Consider the following 19,624-nt stretch of genomic DNA (forward strand, 5'->3'; position numbering starts at 1 on the left):
GCTCAATGGGGATTGATGAGTGGTGACAGTGACGTATTACCTGATTGTAATAAGAACATTATACCTGATAAAAATAATTTAAAAAAAGATATTATATATCTTCTTATAGTACTTAATTAAATAGTAACGCCTGAGTTTAATAGTGACAGGCATAATATAAAGAATAAAATACCTATAAAAATATGAAATGTATATTATTTACCTAATGAACTATGTATCTATTAAAATAAACTAATATAATAGGCATCCGATTCAAATTAGGTTATTGACTATATTATATATCCCTATTCTCTACACAGGATGGAGGGGCGCTCGGAACCTATATTAAGTATCAACAATAAAACAAGTATACAAACATTCAACAATATTTGAAATAACAACAAGTCAACAACTACAGTAAAGTCAGCAAATAGCAACAAGTAACAAGTAACGACTATAGGTATATATATAAACACAATAGGGATTTGAAAATTGAATTTTTATACAAATCATAGACCTTATCCTTAAGAATATAAAGTCTATGGTACAGGTAAACAATACATATTTGACAAAGGTATCAAAATGTAAGAGCTCCAGGACACGATTTAAGATGGTATACCATCTTAAATCGCGCTCCAGGAGCAATATCGATGTACCATTATTTACTGATGTACCAAGTACTAAGTAGTACAATGCCTTCATAGATGTCAGACGAAATTAATTTAAAAATAATTTTATCAGCTGTTACCATCTAGCGGATGATATACCGTAGCACGGTGTACGGTAATAAATTATCGTAGCATTTAGCCAGCCCGTACGGCCGATGACGTCGGCCGTGTGTTAAAACCCGCTGCCTCCCTATATCGGCTGACAGTATAAAAGGAGTCGCAGCACATGGTGAAACTCGGGTTCTTTCGCTCGAGAAACCCCACACGTCCGGCTGTCCTGCACTACTGCTGCAGCTGTCGCGGTCGTGTTGCTTCGTCCGCTGGTTTTTTTTTTTAACGTAAAAATAAAAAATATCTTCTCATCGTGCTAATCGCGCAATCCGTACACAACACTGCAAGACATTTAAATAAAATTACAGACTGACGTGCGTTGCTGTTTCCATTGGCCCTTCCAACATGTCGTTATCCCAATCGTCCGTGGTAAGTAGTACTTCTTATTCGTTAAAGTACACCGCCACCGGTGTGCTTATGCCGCTCGCAATAATTTACAATGTTATTATTATTGTCGTCGAGTGACTCGCACCGATAAACCGACACTTGGCCCTGGCCTAAACCGTATTTCTTGTAATAGGTAAAACGATATATTGCCACATATGCACTGGGTCACATAATATTAATTATTAATTACCTATGATAATGACAGATTGAGTGCTTATTATATTAATTAGGTTTGGTGGCCCTAATAGAGAGTAAAAAGTGTCACTCTTCACGGCTAGCAAAACACTATTACTTCCATATGGTGATGATTCAGTCATTATACTATGGAGAATTTGTGACTCACGTCTAAAGGTTAATTTTGTAGGTCATTAAATTTGATTATTTTTACATAAGTGTTATATTTAGTAGTAATTTTTCTATGGTGCCCCTTTAAGTACCTACATTTTTTAATTATTATTGTCATCAGGTATTTTGTAATTCCGTGATTTTGGGAACTACTGGTATGCTATGGTGCATTGTGTCTATAATACGCACCATTATAGCAGGATTTAATTATAATTTTCCTAGACCTTAGTTTAGGTAGGTATTCATGTAATTATTATTAGTAGATATGTACCTACTTATACCCTATTAAAATGTTTATATTAACAGTAAAGCCATAAATGCATTTAAATTAAAAAATCTCAACATTTATATATATAAATAATGACAATTATTAAAAATGTTTTAAATGTTTACCTATCAGATAAAAAAGATTAATAACTTAGTTTTTTTAAAAAATTTGTTACAAATTTTTCATTTCACATTACTCAAGTATCACTAGGTATAATTGATTACCTACCTATATTTCTTAAATAATAATCTGTAATATAAGTTGTAATATATATTGTCGTTACATGAATAATCTAGCACAAAATAACGGTACCTATAATTAATAATTGCGATACTTTATCAAAGCTATTATATTAATTGTGTTACCTAACCTACAATTTTTTTTTATAGACAAAGTAAAATACATAGTTTTCTAATAAGATTCTAACTTGTAAACATAAAATACATTTTGAAGTACTGGAAAAATGAATACAATTGATTGAAATATTATATGGTTTTCACAGATTCTATTAGCATATTAATACCTACAATTTTTTTGTTCACCAAACATTTACAATTCTAATAAGGTTATTGATTATGATTTATACATTTATCTGTTAAGCTCATTATTTATTTAGTTCATTTTGTATTACCTAACTCAATTAGTTTTGATTTATAATCAACATGACAATTTCAGATAGCAAAACTGAAAGTTATTTTTGCAGTTATTTTTAAGTTCATTATATCTAACTTATTACAATAGAGTAAATGAATATAACTTACATATTTTAAATTTGAAAGTTAGGTATTTGTTTGTGTGTATAAGTTGTTTTTCTTAAAAGAAATTTATGAAGTGTGTTAATAGTTTATGTATCTTCTAAAAATTTGAAACAAACCACATTTTTAGAATTTATCACTTTAAGTTGTTAGTAATACATTTTATGACAATGACTATGAACCAAATGCATTTTGCAGCTAGTATCAAGAATCTTAACATTTTGGCTAGTTATACAAAATAAATATTAAAGCATGATAGAACTGGACTGGTTACGTTTTTAATAAATTGTATATACAAAAACATTTGTTAGTTGTATGGTTCTTGCGTTACCATATTTAAAGCCTCTGTTATCTATCTGTGTATCTAATATTATAGTACCTATTGTCCTCTTAAGTTTTATTTTTTCTTACATTAAAATGTAATTCATACCAAAATGTGACTAAGTTGAATACTGAAACATGAATTATGTGTTTTTCATTATAATATAGATTCAAAAATACATACTGTTGGAAACTTTTATTTTTATAAATTATAATTTTGTATAATATGTTGATGTACATTTTTTCAAAATGGAAAAACCCTACCCCCACCTACACACAATCTGATCAGAGCAGGGACCCTACATTATTTTAACTACAGCATATTACCACATCCATAGGTAGATGTTTTAACTTTAAAAAATGTATATTTTGTGTATTAATTTAAGTAAATAATCGTTATTTATTTCAGATGAAATTATACCAATCGGTAATCGAAGATACAATAAATAGCTCTCGAGAATTTTTTGCGGAAGAAGGTATTGACGATCAAATTTTAATGGAGTTACGTCAATCATGGGAATCTAAAGTAATGGCTAGTAAAGCAGTTGATGCACCACCTCCTCAAGAAGTTGCTCAACTTCCTAAAACCGTTCCTTCAACTGTTGTTAAGCAAACTAAAAGTCAATATACTCCTACTATAGTCAGTAAGTATTTTTTCTCTTAAATCATTATAAATATTCTCTCTTAATGTTATAGAAAAATATAATATAGATTTAGATTTTTTTTTGTTACACGGTTACTGCTGTTGACATTGATTCAGATAGGTTTAGATTTAGGCACTATAGTTTTTTTAAATAGTCAATTATTATTTTTAGATAACTCTGTTCATCAATTAAAAATGGTTCAACAACAAAAAATACAACAGCAACAACAGCAGCAACCACTTCAGCAACAGCAGCAGCAGCAACTACCACAGCAGCAGCAACTACCACAGCAGCAACAACTACCACAGCAGCAACAACTACCACAGCAGCAGCAACTACCACAGCAGCAGCAACAGAAGCTGCAGCAGCAGCAGCAGCAGCAGCTGCAGCAGAAGCAGCCACAACAACAGCAACAGAACACTATAGTTTTACCTGCAGATTATGCAAACAAATATGTACCAATTCAAATAACCTTACCAGCTCAGACGGGTTCCCAAGAAACGGGTTCTAGAATTCTTTCTATTCAAGTTCCAAGTTCTGCCATACAAGGTTTACTATATATTATTTTTTTTAAACACTGTTATTTATTATTGTTTTAAATGTATGTAGGAAATATGCTACAGAGTATACTTAGTGGTCCAGTAATAACTAATAGTATGGCAATGACTACCCCGCTTGCTACATCTTTTTTACAACAGCATGTCAATAGTGTTCTTGCTGCTCAATCAATTTCAAGTAAAGTATTTATTATTTATTTAGAATTTTTTTTCATCATAATCTTAGATGTATTTTTATAATTACTAGGTGTTCAAACTGTTGTTCAACCAGAATTTTTATCAGATGTACGAACTACACAGCAACAGCAACAGCAACAGCAGCAACAGCAACTTCAACAAAATAATCAAGCATTTATTAGTGGGAATGTAACTGGTGGTGTTAAAAGAACTATTGCTCAGATAGATGGAGCTAATGATTCTTCAACTTCAGATGATGACGATGACGATGACGATGATATAGATGATGATATTGGTGATAACGATGATGATGATGAAGAAGACGATGAAAAAGATCAGAATAGTGCTTCTGATGCTGTAAGTGTGTATAATATAAATAAATAAAGTAGATCTCAATAGCTGAAAAACTGTCAAAGTATCAGTTAAATAAACGAATTAGGTAGGTAAAAAAAAAAAACATTTTTCATGTATTTTATTTTTAACAAATTATAAAAAGGCTTTTGCAACATTTATATCGAAATTACCTATGTTTTATTATGCATTTGGTATTAATGTGTTTGAGTTGAATTGTTAATTTATGGAAATTTATATCATCATTTATTTATACTATTATTCAATGAATACAAAAGTTAAAAACTTAAACAATAATTTTAACACATTTATTTTGAAATAGTTGAAATAAAATAATCATTATTTATAATTTTTAACTTATTATAAATTAAAATAAGATAAATGTTTTTCTTATACCATGTACTTATTATAATAGGTATGCACTGTGCTACATTATGCATATTGATACAATATTGATAAAACTATTTTTTATATATCATACTATATTGACATTGAGTAAAACAACTATGTGTACTTTTAGTAAAATGTATTAAAATATTATTGTATTATATGTTGATAGTCTTATGTTTTAAATGTACCTATTTTGTTTTATAGGAGCCATTGAATTCTGGTGATGATGTAAGTGACATTGATAATGGTGAATTATTTGAAACGGAAAATGTTATTGTTTGCCAATATGATAAGGTAAATTTAATGATGAATGTATTGAAGTTCAAAATCAAATGTAATCTCCCTCTAAATCAAATGTGATTTTGTTTAAATTACAAATTTTTATCTCAAAATGTACGAATTAAGTGTGCTTAATATGTTTTTATTTGTTATTATAGATTACTCGTAGCAGGAATAAATGGAAACTTTATTTTAAAGACGGTATAATGAGTTTAAATGGTTATGACTATGTCTTCCAAAAAGCAACTGGTGATGCTGAATGGTAACAGGTGATATATTTTGTGTTATAGTTTCAAATAATGTTAAGTATTCTGTATGAATCGATTTTATGTATTAAATGAATTGTTCTCAAGTCTTCTTTAATGTATAAAAGACTAGATGTTTAAGTAAATTCTCAAACAATAAATTTTAAAATTTAAATTTTGATCTATGTATATACAATATTATGTCATATTCGTTTTTGAACAAGTGGAGGTATTATATATTAACAATCAATAAAGCTCCATATCAATTTATTTTGGATTACACTGTGTAATATAATTCATTTTAAATTAATTAGTTATTTATTGGTAATATGTATATATTTGTTAATTGTTTAAAGTATGGACAAATATCGTAACAGTAAACAATTGCAATAACATTATTTACCAAATGTATTTTAAATCAATACCAAGAAAGAAAATTCAAATAATTAAGAACGAGCAACATTCAGAACAGCAGAAAGGCATAAATAATATTGAAAATAATAAATAATTAATAATGATAATAATAATATTATATTATATTAATAATCTTTACCATCCTTACAATACAGTTAAGCTGCATGGTTACTGGTATGGTGAAAGGATACTTCTTATGTGAAGAAAAAAAAATAACTTTAAAATGAACCAGTTAAGGAGTATATTATATTAGTGTTTTAGAATGGGATATAGCGGCAATGCTGGTCCTAACTTTGTACCAGCTAGTCCCTATTGCCCAAGGCAATGTGAAACCACTTAACTTACTTTATGTAGACTCATAATATTTGGAAACCAGGATGGCGAAATGAAACCTGATGGTTATAAAAAAAAAAAATATGCATTTTAATGTTTATGCAACTATTTTTTCTAGAAGTGATAATATTTATTATTGAAATGTGTTTTACTTATTCTTATATTAATCATTATAAAATACTGATATAGCCTGTAAGAATAAAATGTATTATAAACAAAATATTGTAAGATTAGACTAGTTATAAATTATAACTATTGATTTTTTAAAAAAATTTCCAAGAAACCATGAGAAAAGTACCTAATTAAATTTTAAATAAAAACATACCTTAGAATATTGTTGTATATAATAATATAAATAATATAATATGTACGAGTAATCATTTCTTACTTGCCTGATGAATGTACACATGTACAATTATGTGTTTTTCTTTTAAAAAATGCATTTTTTGTTCATTATCTTTTGGTACATTAAAAATTCTTCTATTTCTTACATCAGTATCATCTTTTCATGTATAAATGTGAATCTTGTTTGTATTTTTGAGGGTCAAAAATAAAAAAATCCTAGTATTCAAAAGTATCAAGAAATACTAAAAAGAAAAGCGGTTAAATGATAAGTGTACTAGTTCACTTTTTATCATCTAACTATTTCTGCATTTTTTTTTCGAAAACCCAGACTTTGTGCATTTTTGGGGCTGCAATAACTCCTTAGGCTCCAACCTAAATTGTTCTGATGATTTAAGCACAAACTAAGGTATCTTAGGATCCAAGTAAAAAAGTACTTCCCTCAGTTCCTCATATGGTATACGTAATTTATGCTCCACTGTACTTCCAATAAATTCAAGTTTTGTTTCTAATACAATGACTTATTAGTGTATTCCATTAGAAATACAAGTTTCAAATTATAAATGATACTCATACTATACTATCTATATTCTATAGTATGTATCTGGATTCTCGATGTAGGTAGGTACTGGGATACCAGTAACGATACCTTCTTAATACAGTCAGTACCTACACAATTTTTGTACGTATGGGGAGAACAGCGTACAAATATCTGTCAGGTAAGTCCGTAAGTGTGTATAAACTACTATAAAGTATAGATGACTGCAGTTGTATAAAGTTGGCACTATTAAATATTATAGATACAATTATTGTATGTATGCACTATGCACGTTTATAAGAGCACATTTTAATGTTTATTAACTATTAGTATCATAAGTCCTGATCTCTGGTTGCTCTTGGTTTTCTTTTTCAATTACAAATACGCACAAAGTAGGTATGCAATAAAAATGAATGCGTAAATTAGGTATGCAGCAACTATACTTGTATTTACTTACTTATTTTATTATTGCTTATATTATAATTTTGGAGTTATATTATTATTTATTTCAGACGCACGGCATATTCACCTACACAATCTGAGTTTCACAATTATTTTTTTGTTTTACCATATTTTTAAAAATTTTTGGGACGTCGTTTTTGATTACGACGTCACTACGACGGTAGCTTTAATTATATTAAGATCCCCACACACAGCAGCCGTTGTGATGGCAGTAAAATGAGTACGGACACAATTTTATTTACCTCCACCACTCCAGTGTGGTGGACACTGGACTTTTATATTATGTACATATTGCAATATAGATTTGTAACTATCTGAAAAATTAGTTCATAATTTTACTACTAGAGTGAAGTACATAATGTTATAAAATTAAAAATTATGTTTTAATTTACTTCATTGCAGGTATAACAAGTAACAACGGTAATGCGGTAATCATACTTAATTTGTTTCATTCTTTTTGGCTTGTAGGCGGCCTTTTGTCTGTGCGCACAAAACATGTTTTTAGATTTAATTAAACGTAAACAATATAAAATATTCTAAACTTTAATTTATTCAATTATCAGATAGTTCGACAAAGATATAATTCACTTACTAAAATGTATAAAATCAATTAATTTCTGTACATTTATTATAATTTATTTATTAATGTTTGACACTTGCACATTTGCATTGCACCATTAAAAAAATGGACCTTACCGTTCTTTCCATAATCTATAGTTACATACTAGGTACTAAAATTGTTATGAAACGAAAATAAGCATAGGTAATATTATTTGTTCATTTATAGTATAAATTATAAACTATAAATTACAAAATACAAATTAACTATTTTAAATTGTATATCTATAATAACAAATTAGAAAAACTCTCAATAGTTTATTTAAACGGGTTAGGTGCCTACCAATTTTTGATTTTTGTAACCTACATTTTAAATCAATATAAAGCCTCAACTCTTTCGGATATATTTTTTAATCAGTACACAGGACACAGATTATCCACATCTGGAACACACAGAGTTGGTACCTTACGCGTTTCTCTTTTATTTAATATTTTTACCTCAGTTACCTACCACCGCAGGGGCGGACTGTGCAATTGTACAGTGGGCCTGTGTCATATAATGTACCCCGGGCTAGTACGAAATAATCCGCCCGGTATAATATTATTATTGTTGACGATTTTTTCTAGACCTCCTCTATTTAGAACCCCTTTGAAGTAGGCCAACATAATCCACTCGACTCGACTCGACTCAGCCTTAAATGATTTTAGGTCCATACTTTAATGCAAAATGCATTATTTTTTGGGAGGTCCCCGGCAATGCTTTTCAAGTAGGTACAAAATTCTTTTCATACTAGTACATCAAAGAATTTAAAACTATTAAACTTTTGGGATTTTTTGAGCAATTATTATTAAAATTTTCAAGTAATTTTTGTTAATTCTTACTACAAATTTTTACTTAATAATATATAATAGTATATGTATATTTTTATATTTTAGATTAAATTTAATTGGTAATTTCAAAAATTTTGCTGCGACCATTCATCATTTGTAGATTGTACTATTTATGATTTTATAAACTCTAATCAGTAACAACTAATTGGTTAATTGGTGTTACATCGTAATCGCTATATATATCGTTAAGTTCGTATTTTTGTTTGCACTCAAGAATTGTTAAAACAATTTTTTGGTCATTTTTAAGGAGATTGTTGCGGTTAAAATACGTTTTTTTTAGCATTGTACTTTAAATATATTATTTATGATTTATGATTTTAAAGTTCAATATATAGAACGAAAAATCTTTATTGTCTTAAATAAATTTTAATATTAATAATATTTATCCCCTGTTTATTATGGTGACTGGTGAGTAACCGAAATTCAAAAACAAAGTACCAAAGTCTAAAAGTTTAGTTAGTAATAGTATAGGGTCGATTATTTATCAATAATAGTTGGGCCGAATGGGTCTCAGTCCACCCCTGTAACACCTAAGTGATATGATAGGTACTTATACATTAGTAACTAATTAAGCCAACCCAACGAAGCCATTATTTCAATTTATGAAAACCTAGTTACAAATTCAATGAATACTCACAGTCCACCATTTGGATTAATGGGTGACTGGTATCATAAACGGAGAGTTAAAATTAATCATTCTAAATCAGCGCATCGAACGAAGGAACGGTAGGTGACTGTCTAAACGTATTTATTATTTATCATTAATACTCCGATCTCAACTTCCGATACACTTTTATCTATTATTGGGCTCAATCTAGATACAAGATTAACCTGGAATACACTCACAAAAATCAAAACCAGCGGAAGCGTTTATCTCTTAAGAGCTTCTTTTATGTCTTATCAATTCCAGCTATATAGGATTGCTCATATATGAGTATTGTGGCTGTGTAATGGCTTGCAAAAATCGAATAATATGTTGATCCTATATTGCTATTGGTTACATAAATACAATTTTTTTTTTTTAAATATGGAATTTTATAGATCCATTATAGATACGTTGCTGTGGGAGTTTAAAAGAAAATAATATTTAATTTATTGTTTGTTATTCAAATGTATCTACAACAAAAGAAAAGTCCTCTTATGTTTGTAACCAGGGCCGCCCCGAAGGAGGGTTCTAGGGGGTATTCAAACCCCCCAAGCGTACAATATGCAAATGTCAGTTGGCACTCAGTAAATTATAATTTTTTTTACAGTTTTTAAATGATTTTGTAAAATATACTATGCAAAATACAAATATTTCATAATAATATATTGTAATTTATAATAATATGAAGGAATATAAGTTAATTTTCTAATTTCCAACTGTCCAACACAAGTACTATAATAATATTTAAGTATCTACCTAACAATGTCCATATTATTATATAATATAATATTATAACAGTACCTATACAAATTTGCCTACACATTCGTATAATCATTGAATTTTTTTTAATAATTCTGTTATGATAACTGATGAGAAACTGTTGTGCGCTGACGACTGTAATTTCTATTCATAGAAGTAATGCAACATTTTATGTTGACTCGTCTCACCTAAACATCGACTAAGTGTCAAGTGATAAGATTATAAAATTGTTTCATTTATATTATATAGTCACTATGACTTATTGACGTATTGACACTTGACAGTATTTACTATTTAATTAATATTGTTATTGAATATTTGGTTATTATGTAATTTATATCATTATTCATTCCAATCATTCCATAATAGGTAGTATAAGCAATATCCAACAGTGTAATAAATTTTGTTATTGAAAATATTTTATTCTAATATACTAGTCAAGTGTCAAGATGTGATGAAAAAAGATAGTAAAATAGAGAACATAATAAAATATTTAATATTTTGTAATATGGTGTAAAATATGTCTACTGATTACTATGCAATGTAGGTAGAAGATAGTTGGCCAGCGATGCGAGAACATTTTTTTGAGTTGGCACATTAACGCATCTCACCCCCCTCCCCCCTTATTATTTTGTTCAGGGTGGCCCTGTTTGTAACTTTTAGGTACATACACAAACTCAAAAACTACTTGACCGATTTTGACGAAAGTTTCAGAGATTGTTTTTAGAGATATCGGGAAAGTTTGGAGAATAGTTTGAACCCCTTATGAAAATATACCAAGTACTATACATAGAATACGCCACAGGCGCAGATTTCGGTCGAATTTGTTCACAAAGCGAGGTACCCCGATACTGACGGGCCCGTGAATTGTGAACGACACTATAGTGCGTGTACCTGTGTACTAAAACGCAGATACCTACCTACTCCTATATACAATGCTTTATTTTATGTTGCTAATTTTTTTTTAAGGCCCAAATCGAGTTTTTTACAGCTATGGTAATGGTATTATAATATAATATTTAATATACGATATGGCACGATCCCGTTGATCATTATTCATTAAGCACAGCGATGTCTAGGATAAAAAAGCATCGTTTTGAAGCGGACGAAACTGTACGGTATTGGCTAATATTGTTTGCTTTCAAAAGCAATCGATTGTGTTTTCCATTGGTGAACGGTCGACGACGACAAATAAAAACATAAGACTTGTGGTCCTTGTGTAAGACTCGTGGGTGTCGCAAACCCGCAAACGGACAGACAACAACACACTGGCATGGCGCGCCGTACTCTCAGGACTTCCGGTGACACGAATCAGGCAGTGGTCTTCTAGGGTTCTAGATTCCTTTTTGGATTGATATACCTACTGACGGTACTATAACAAAAACCTAATATCAACATTTGTGATGAGGTACATTTTAGACAAATGTCAGCCCTAGAATATATGACATGGTAAAAAATATATTTAGTATACGTATACGGTATTGGTATACAGATATACGGTTTTGGTGGCCTTAGAGGTTCGAACTTCTATCAAGCTCTACTATCAGTCTACTTTATTCAAGCCAGGAAATTATAGTTATCGGTCTAAATCGATGTGGAATGATAAGAACCCAATTATAAAAAATTCTACTTGTAAAGTACCTAATATTCATTAATCGAAGATCAAATTTTTTTTTACAGACCTAGCTATTTTTGAAAATTCAAATATTTTAATTTATAATATAGGTTTAACTTAGTTCCAACCTACTTAACTAATGAATAATGATCTTGGTGTATGTTCAAAACCACCTAGCCATTAGGGGATCAACAATTTTGAGCACTACAGAGGAACCTCTGTCCCTGTGGTCCTCAAAATCGCTTGGTAATTTGGTGGGCTGTACTATCCTGCAAGCGACTTACAAGGTATATGATGAATGATCGACATTGATTAATCGAAATTTAAACTATTTATATGTAGGTATTATTATAACTTATAATAATTTAAAGAATACATAATTTGTCTTAAGAGATGTAAATAATGTTTGGTCTTACAGGGCGATTTATAGAAAAAATCTAAAAATATGTAGAGCTATGGTGACGCATATACCGACCACTGTATCAATTATACTTATAACTTATAACTTATAATGTGTAAAACCTACCTATGTGGTACCTATAAAATAATACATGCATACTTAAATTTGTTATTTTATTTTTTCATAAAAAGACTGTACTAATTCATTATTTATTATGGTTTATATACTTTAAGCAAGTTTTGTTTTTCCTTAGAGAGTTTGAGACATAAAGATTTTACGCAATTTTTACTGTTTCCGTGGTTATTATATTATTTTTAACCCCAAGGAACTGCGGTTAGTAACAACAACTAGACATTTTATTTAACTAAATGTACATCTTTGAGACAACAACAACTTTATTGTAAGTTCTCTTTTACATTATATGTATATTTCAACAATTTCTTCAAATAAATGTTTCTTTTAATAAATTTAAAAGAAATAATCGCGGAGAGAATCGAGTGGCTTTATAAATGGACCTATAGAAATATACATAGAAATTCTATTGCAACGTTTGTCAAAAGAAACTATATATACAATTAATTTAAACCATAAAACGGAAAAAAGATCTATCTTTATAAAACATTTGATTTACCGTTAGTTTAATGATGTCATTTAATATTAACAATGACGTAAACAAAAATAAAAATAAAAAATTGAAAATGTCGAAAATCAAAAGTCTTTATTTATATAATAGCCACAAGGGCATTTATGGTTTAATGAAGGTGGGATGTATCGTGCAACCGTGACTAATGATTATACACAGTAAAAATAATTGTACTTACAAAATATTTTATCGTATGTATATTCAATTTAGGTACGTTATTGTGTATAGAGAAATTAACTGATATCCGATTACTGAAATCTCAATCAATGGTATTACATATTATCTATGGCTACCTATACCTACTTCGTCCTCATCCATGCCACATTTTGTTTTTGTAACCCTTTTTTACTTTATAATAATGTATTTACTTTCAATTTACTTTTACATACCTACGAATAAATAAATAAATTTCGGTCTATATTCTATTGAGTTGTGTTATTCGATTCAAAATGTTGGACGTTCATAGTATTGTTAGGCAATGTCCCACAGGCGTCTTCTAGTTTTTATTATTTTCTCGTATAAATATATCCTATGTGTGGCTATACATGTATATATATATAATATACTGTATAGATGTATTACTGTATTAGATAGGTGTGCGTTAAAGATATTCGAGTGGGATGATTCAAGTATAAAAAAAACAGTTTGTAAACGAAGAAAAATACTCTTACATGTGTAGAATGTGCTTTGAAATGAAATGTTTTCCATGTTTAAAGTTTAAAAAATAAAAACCTAAGAACATTTATTTTTATAGTGAGTACAATGACCGCAGTGCTAACATACAAAAAGTCCTTTGCCATCTCACTAAGAAACACAAAAAATGTGAGATACCTATGTACAAATAAATATAATGTTATCTCCGACGTCAACTGTAAGAATTAGAAAAGAATTAGCGATTAACTTTCATAAATGTAAGGTTTTTTAAATTTATTATGTCAATGTGTCACTATTATCAATGAATAACAAACGATAATTTTGTGTGTACTTTATGAATAAAATATAAATATATGGTTAGGCAAAAATATTATATTTAAGACATTTTCGACTATAATTATACAGTTTAAATGATTCATTTAAAGTAATATTAAAGTAAAATTAAATTTCATACAAATTTTTTGACTGCATTGTATACCATTTTAAATGCCTACACCATGTCACCATATAATATAGGATAATAATATTTTTTTGATTATTATAATATTTACTATGTATAAATGTGTAATACATCTCCACTTAACTGTCTGAAACTGATTAAAATGAGTTCGAAAACCTACTACGAATGTAGTGCTTTCCGTAGTGTGTTAACAGTAAACATTTTTTCAATTTAAAATGTTATGTAGTAACTGCGATGGTACCTACATTGTGTATTTTTATGATTAAGTTTATTAATTTATATTTATATTACATTAAAACTATTTCTTTCTTATCTTCTTACATAATAAAACGCTTATTCTACATGTTTATTCAATAGAATGTAATTTAAATTTATTTTATATCATCAAAATTGTATTACTACCTACGTAGTACCCATATTATGTTATACTAAATTGTTCAAACGGTTTATTGTTTAAAATTTCCTTAAACTTTGAGGGAAGATATTATACGCTGTGCGTATATTCCAATCATTTTATTACAAATTTACAAATAATAATATTAATCGTAAAAGCATTATGAATGATAGAATTTATAAAATATATATATCTACTCTGAAAATTGTAGTTGAAATACAATTATAATTTAATTTAACTGGATGTTTATGTTATTATATGATTTTGCTCGTTTTCCTTTGATAATGTAATCGGTTACATTCATATTATGTGTGTTCAATATTACATCATACTATTATACACTATTTTCAAAATCATATTATATTTGGTATGATGTGATTGTAAAATAATGGTACTCGTACGGTATAATACAGGTTAGGCAAAATATTGATCATTAATAAATTATTATAGTATAATATTCTGTTTGTATATAAGATTTCTCAAACCTCGATTTATATATCTGGTTGATCCCCTGTCTTAGTAATCGATACACATGTTATAGTACTATACAGATAATGTTATTTATACGTTATACATTGGAGATTGCCATTTAAACGATACTTGAACTATATAACTAGTAGATAATGGGGGTTTTAGTGGTTTTCAAATGTTCGGACGAATACGCGCGTGTAATCGAAAAAAAAATGTTGTTCACTTTAAAGGCACGCATTTCGTGGGGGAAAAAAAAAATAAACCAATCGTGTTTTAAAAACATGGTCATTTGTTGGAGTATCCATTCTATGTGTGTAACCGTATATATGGGTGTGTAGTACTGTAGTGTGTACGAAGAATACGATACGATACGTCCTGCGGCAGTGATATGTAGTGACCGGTGGTCGGCATTCGACCACGACGTGGACAAATAAATAAATCCCGGTAGACCGGCAGCAAAATAAACCCACGCCAGATCGCAATTAGCCGGTCCCACCGGCGCTCTCCGACCCCACTACCCATCACACCACCGTTGCGGCCGAAAACCGTGTGGGTCGAGCGGGAACCGCGTGTACGCGAATCGTAATTACTGTATATAGAACGAGAGCCGACACGCCGACGTGGATATACCTATACATAAAATATACGATAACGTCATACCGAATACACGCGCGTCGTGTAGGTATATTCGTGTCACTGCACGCCGCGACACGTCGGGTCTTGTATAGTCTCTGCTTTCTCGGGGCGTCGCGGTCGCAGGACTAGGAGCCGAGACTCTATGCGGACAGGGTAAAATAGTGGGAGGGGTACGGCAGGACCTATAGGTCGTTGCGTGAGCCGGGCGCGTCCGCGGGGCGAGGGGGGTCGTGACGTGCTCGGGAGACGACGGCGGACGGCGACGGGGGATGTGCGCCGGTGGGGAGGGGCGGGCGATTAGACGCCGTGGACACAATGCGAAAAGACGGCCGGAAAATACGTTAATAAATGTACATATATATATATAGACAGAGAGAGAGAGGCAGTGACGGAGAGCAAAGTTACGTGTATATATATATATTACGTTATATACGTATAGCTAAGTCACGCGGGGCTTTAATGATATCGATCGAACGGCGTTTCTCGGAGGGTGGACTGGCTGGTGGGGTCGCTCCCCCCGCGCACCTGTTGCCCGTTGGCTGACGGACGGTCGGCAGTGGCAGGAGGGAGCACGGCGGCGGGCGTGCCTCCCACTTCGTTTGACCTCTGTGTGTGTGTGCAGCTTCTTTAGGGCTGTGAGCGCGCGCACACACACACACACACACACACACACACACACACACACACACACACACACGAATACATCAACACCTAAACACACTAATATAATTTCATTTCGCGTCGAGTAGGTTTTTATTTTCCTTCCATCACCGTTATTATTATTTATTATTATTATCATTATTCATGAGTCATGGCCGTAGTCGAAATGATGACAAAACACTCTCCCCGCAGAGGCGGGCCTCCCCCGCACACGTATAATACATACATATTTATTATTTATATATTATATCATACAATGCACGTGTATTAAAATACCTGTCGCGTAAACCACCAACGTCGCGTCATTACGTCAATGATTAACGTCACGTTTCTGTTGAAGGATTATAATAAAAGTCTGCCGCTATTTCGCCGACGTGTATTCACTCGTGTAAATATTATCATATTATAATAATGTGTTTAACGATGTAATAGTGTTATGTCTTAAATACGTCAAAATACGGTGACAAGTCTAAACGGTCTCGGCGATATGGTATAATTTAATAGTGGTCGTTTGTGAGCCACAAGTGTTGAGCCCGAATGAACCGCACTTATCAAGTCCTTGTGGAACAATGGTATATTATGCATGCAAGACGATTATACAGGCCATTATTGCAGGTATACCTATGTGGATATATAGTATACAGTATACATCTTGTCTTTACATTTGCAACTGTAGATATAATACGCGAATTCATTACTGCAAATTGGATGGCTTTGCAAATAAATAAGCCACGTTGAGTAAATACAATATTGAATAGATCACGTGAACGTGCAAGATGGCCAAAAATGTACTATTACTGTTTTTATATTTCCAAAATCTAAATACAAGATCGTCGATGAATGATGGAATATACTTACTGCATTATTTCGCAAAAGGAATTATAATAATCGAACCGAATATTATATAGACCAGGCGATCATTCCATTTCACTCACATAGGCCATGTATAAAATAACGTATGGCAAATACTGAAATACCTATACCTTATAAGCTAACACTTGGTTAGCTGATATTAAATTTAAAATCAATAATAAATCTTAGTACTCAAAAGTCGACCCTGGTCTCAACCAAGAGTTATGCTCTTGAGTCAGTAGAATTTCTTCAAAATTAATTTTCTTTTCTTATGATTTAATGCATTTAAAATTAAAAACTGACCTCCTATCATGTCAGACGGCCAATATATTATTAATTGTCAAAGGTGCTACATGGATGTTTTTGGGCTATAATATTATATAATATTTAACACTTTATTACCACCTTAGGTTATATTATCATTAATCATTATATTTTAAAATATATATATTAATTTATTTTAATAAAATGTTAACATTGAATATTTGACAAAGATTATTATTTAACGTTAGACACGTACTTATTAAATAGGTACCTATTTTCATGGATTATTACGTTAGGTATGTATTATTGCATAATTAGTAAATATAAATGTATAAGTATTTCAAATATTCTTTTACTGTGCACAGTAAAAACAATAATGACATCTTTATAATATAATACACTAATATTTTGACTTTATCCATTAATTGTATCACAGATTTTGTTAAAATATAATACAATTTAGTCACACGGCGCTTTGTATAGGCTATTTAGCTACACCACAGACGAGCCACCAGTTTTCTGATATTTGGTCATATTGTCATAATACTGCCAGTCCAAATAAATATTAATAAAAATTAAAAATTGTGGTTTAGAGGGCGACACTTTAAATATTAAGCACTCACTATCTCGAAAAGTATTTGAATTATTGTAAAGTCATTACCTAGTGGCACGCCAATGTTTGACATTGTACTTTTTAACTTTTAAGATGGGTAAAAATAACATAATAACATAATATTTTATATAAAACGCAGTTCCTTTGATTGTACAGAAAAATAATTTTATGCTTCTAAAAGTGGTAGGATTATTTTCTACGAATTAATTACGCTTGCTTAACTCGTCGCGTTACTTTTATAATACACTAAATACACTTCTTTAGTAATTTAATACTTTACACAAACAGTTAAGAATTAATTCGCTTGGGAAATTATTGTATTCATTACATAAACCATGGATCATTTAATAATAAATAAAAAATACTTAATAATAAAATGAACATTTTTATTTTTAACACGTAATGAATGCTACATTGAAAGGGTTTATTGGGTGTGTTGTTATTGTAAGCAAATTGAAAATACATATTATTCATACTTTTCATACATTTCTACAATGGATCTTAATACAATGGATTTTTTTTTTTTAGAAAACATTAAAGAGTTTAAATTTTTACCTCTAATTGAATATTAATTATTTTATTGTGAAGAATAATCTGATTCGTAGATTTATTGTGAAAAGACAAAGTCAGCACATACGGGTGTATATAGTAACCTCTTGATATTAAAGTGAATCGACCTATATATTGTCAAAGTTAATTGTAAGCGACGACTATGCATACTTAGTAATAGACACTTGCACAGGGTACATGCAATTTTCACCAAAAACTTCCAAATAAAAAATTACTAATTTTATCAATTGAATAATTTTTGCTTGTCGATAGTTTAATTAGTTGGTGATAAGTTGTATCATTTGCAAATTAACTATGAAATCATAATATGTTTGTTTGTGTATACTTATTTCCACTATAACTTGTAATTCATCGAACAGTCTAACTGTAAATATTGTATTGATGTTAATTTATTTTTTTCATATTCATAATCAACTATCTACTTCAACACATCCTACAAACTACACATTATTGTATTTATACATAGTATTATATCATGTGTGTGAGTCATTTAAATAAATAATTTAAAAAATAAATAAGTTTTGGTAATTTGCGCCACATAGCCAAATTTAATACTTGAATTGATGTAAATTACGTGTTGATTTTGTGTACTTTTGTGCAGAGTACAAGTACTAAAATTGGTGCAAAATATCATCTTACCTAACTCACTGTTATTGACGGGAGAACAAACCTCTGTCTCATAATATATTAATATGATATAATGTCACGCAGCAGTTAGCTATAAATAATAAATTATAGTAATATTACAGGAGCCTGGTGTGGTACGATGGTTGGCCGCAGTCATTGGCTTGTGCCGAGGTCAAGCATCAGTCAGCGTCGCTAGTTTCCGGATGCGTGACCACTCGGGTTTTTAGTGACAAATCCTGGCCTCATATACACATGTTCCGAACCAACCGTATCCCCTTACCATAGAAAAACAGGCTGATAACTATCACCCAATGTTTTTGTGGGTTAAAAAGAAAAAAAATGATA

General features: G+C 30.4%; 1 protein-coding gene across 1 annotated transcript; it reads left to right on the forward strand.

Annotated features, from left to right (window-relative positions):
• The first annotated feature begins 844 nt into the window (after window positions 1–844).
• On the forward strand, window positions 845–6,004 carry LOC111037384 (transcription initiation factor IIA subunit 1). Its single transcript, XM_022319921.1, has 7 exons — window positions 845–1,127; window positions 3,244–3,478; window positions 3,650–4,027; window positions 4,088–4,213; window positions 4,283–4,569; window positions 5,158–5,247; window positions 5,391–6,004. The coding sequence occupies exons 1-7, from the start codon at window positions 1,104–1,106 to the stop codon at window positions 5,496–5,498; spliced, it is 1,248 nt and encodes a 415-aa protein (XP_022175613.1). The 5' UTR covers window positions 845–1,103; the 3' UTR covers window positions 5,499–6,004.
• Window positions 6,005–19,624: the final 13,620 nt, after the last annotated feature.

Source organism: Myzus persicae, unplaced genomic scaffold (assembly GCF_001856785.1).
Source record: "Myzus persicae strain clone G006 unplaced genomic scaffold, MPER_G0061.0, whole genome shotgun sequence".
In the NCBI taxonomy this organism is placed as follows: Eukaryota; Metazoa; Arthropoda; class Insecta; order Hemiptera; family Aphididae; genus Myzus; species Myzus persicae.

Bases quoted from the DNA above. Each gene is read 5' to 3' on its own strand.
- LOC111037384 (XM_022319921.1), top strand. From the start codon at position 1,104: ATGTCGTTATCCCAATCGTCCGTG. The intron at 1,128-3,243 runs GTAAGTAGTACT...TATTTATTTCAG, and splicing joins CGTTATCCCAATCGTCCGTG to ATGAAATTATACCAATCGGT. The intron at 4,028-4,087 runs GTTTACTATATA...AAATGTATGTAG, and splicing joins TCCAAGTTCTGCCATACAAG to GAAATATGCTACAGAGTATA.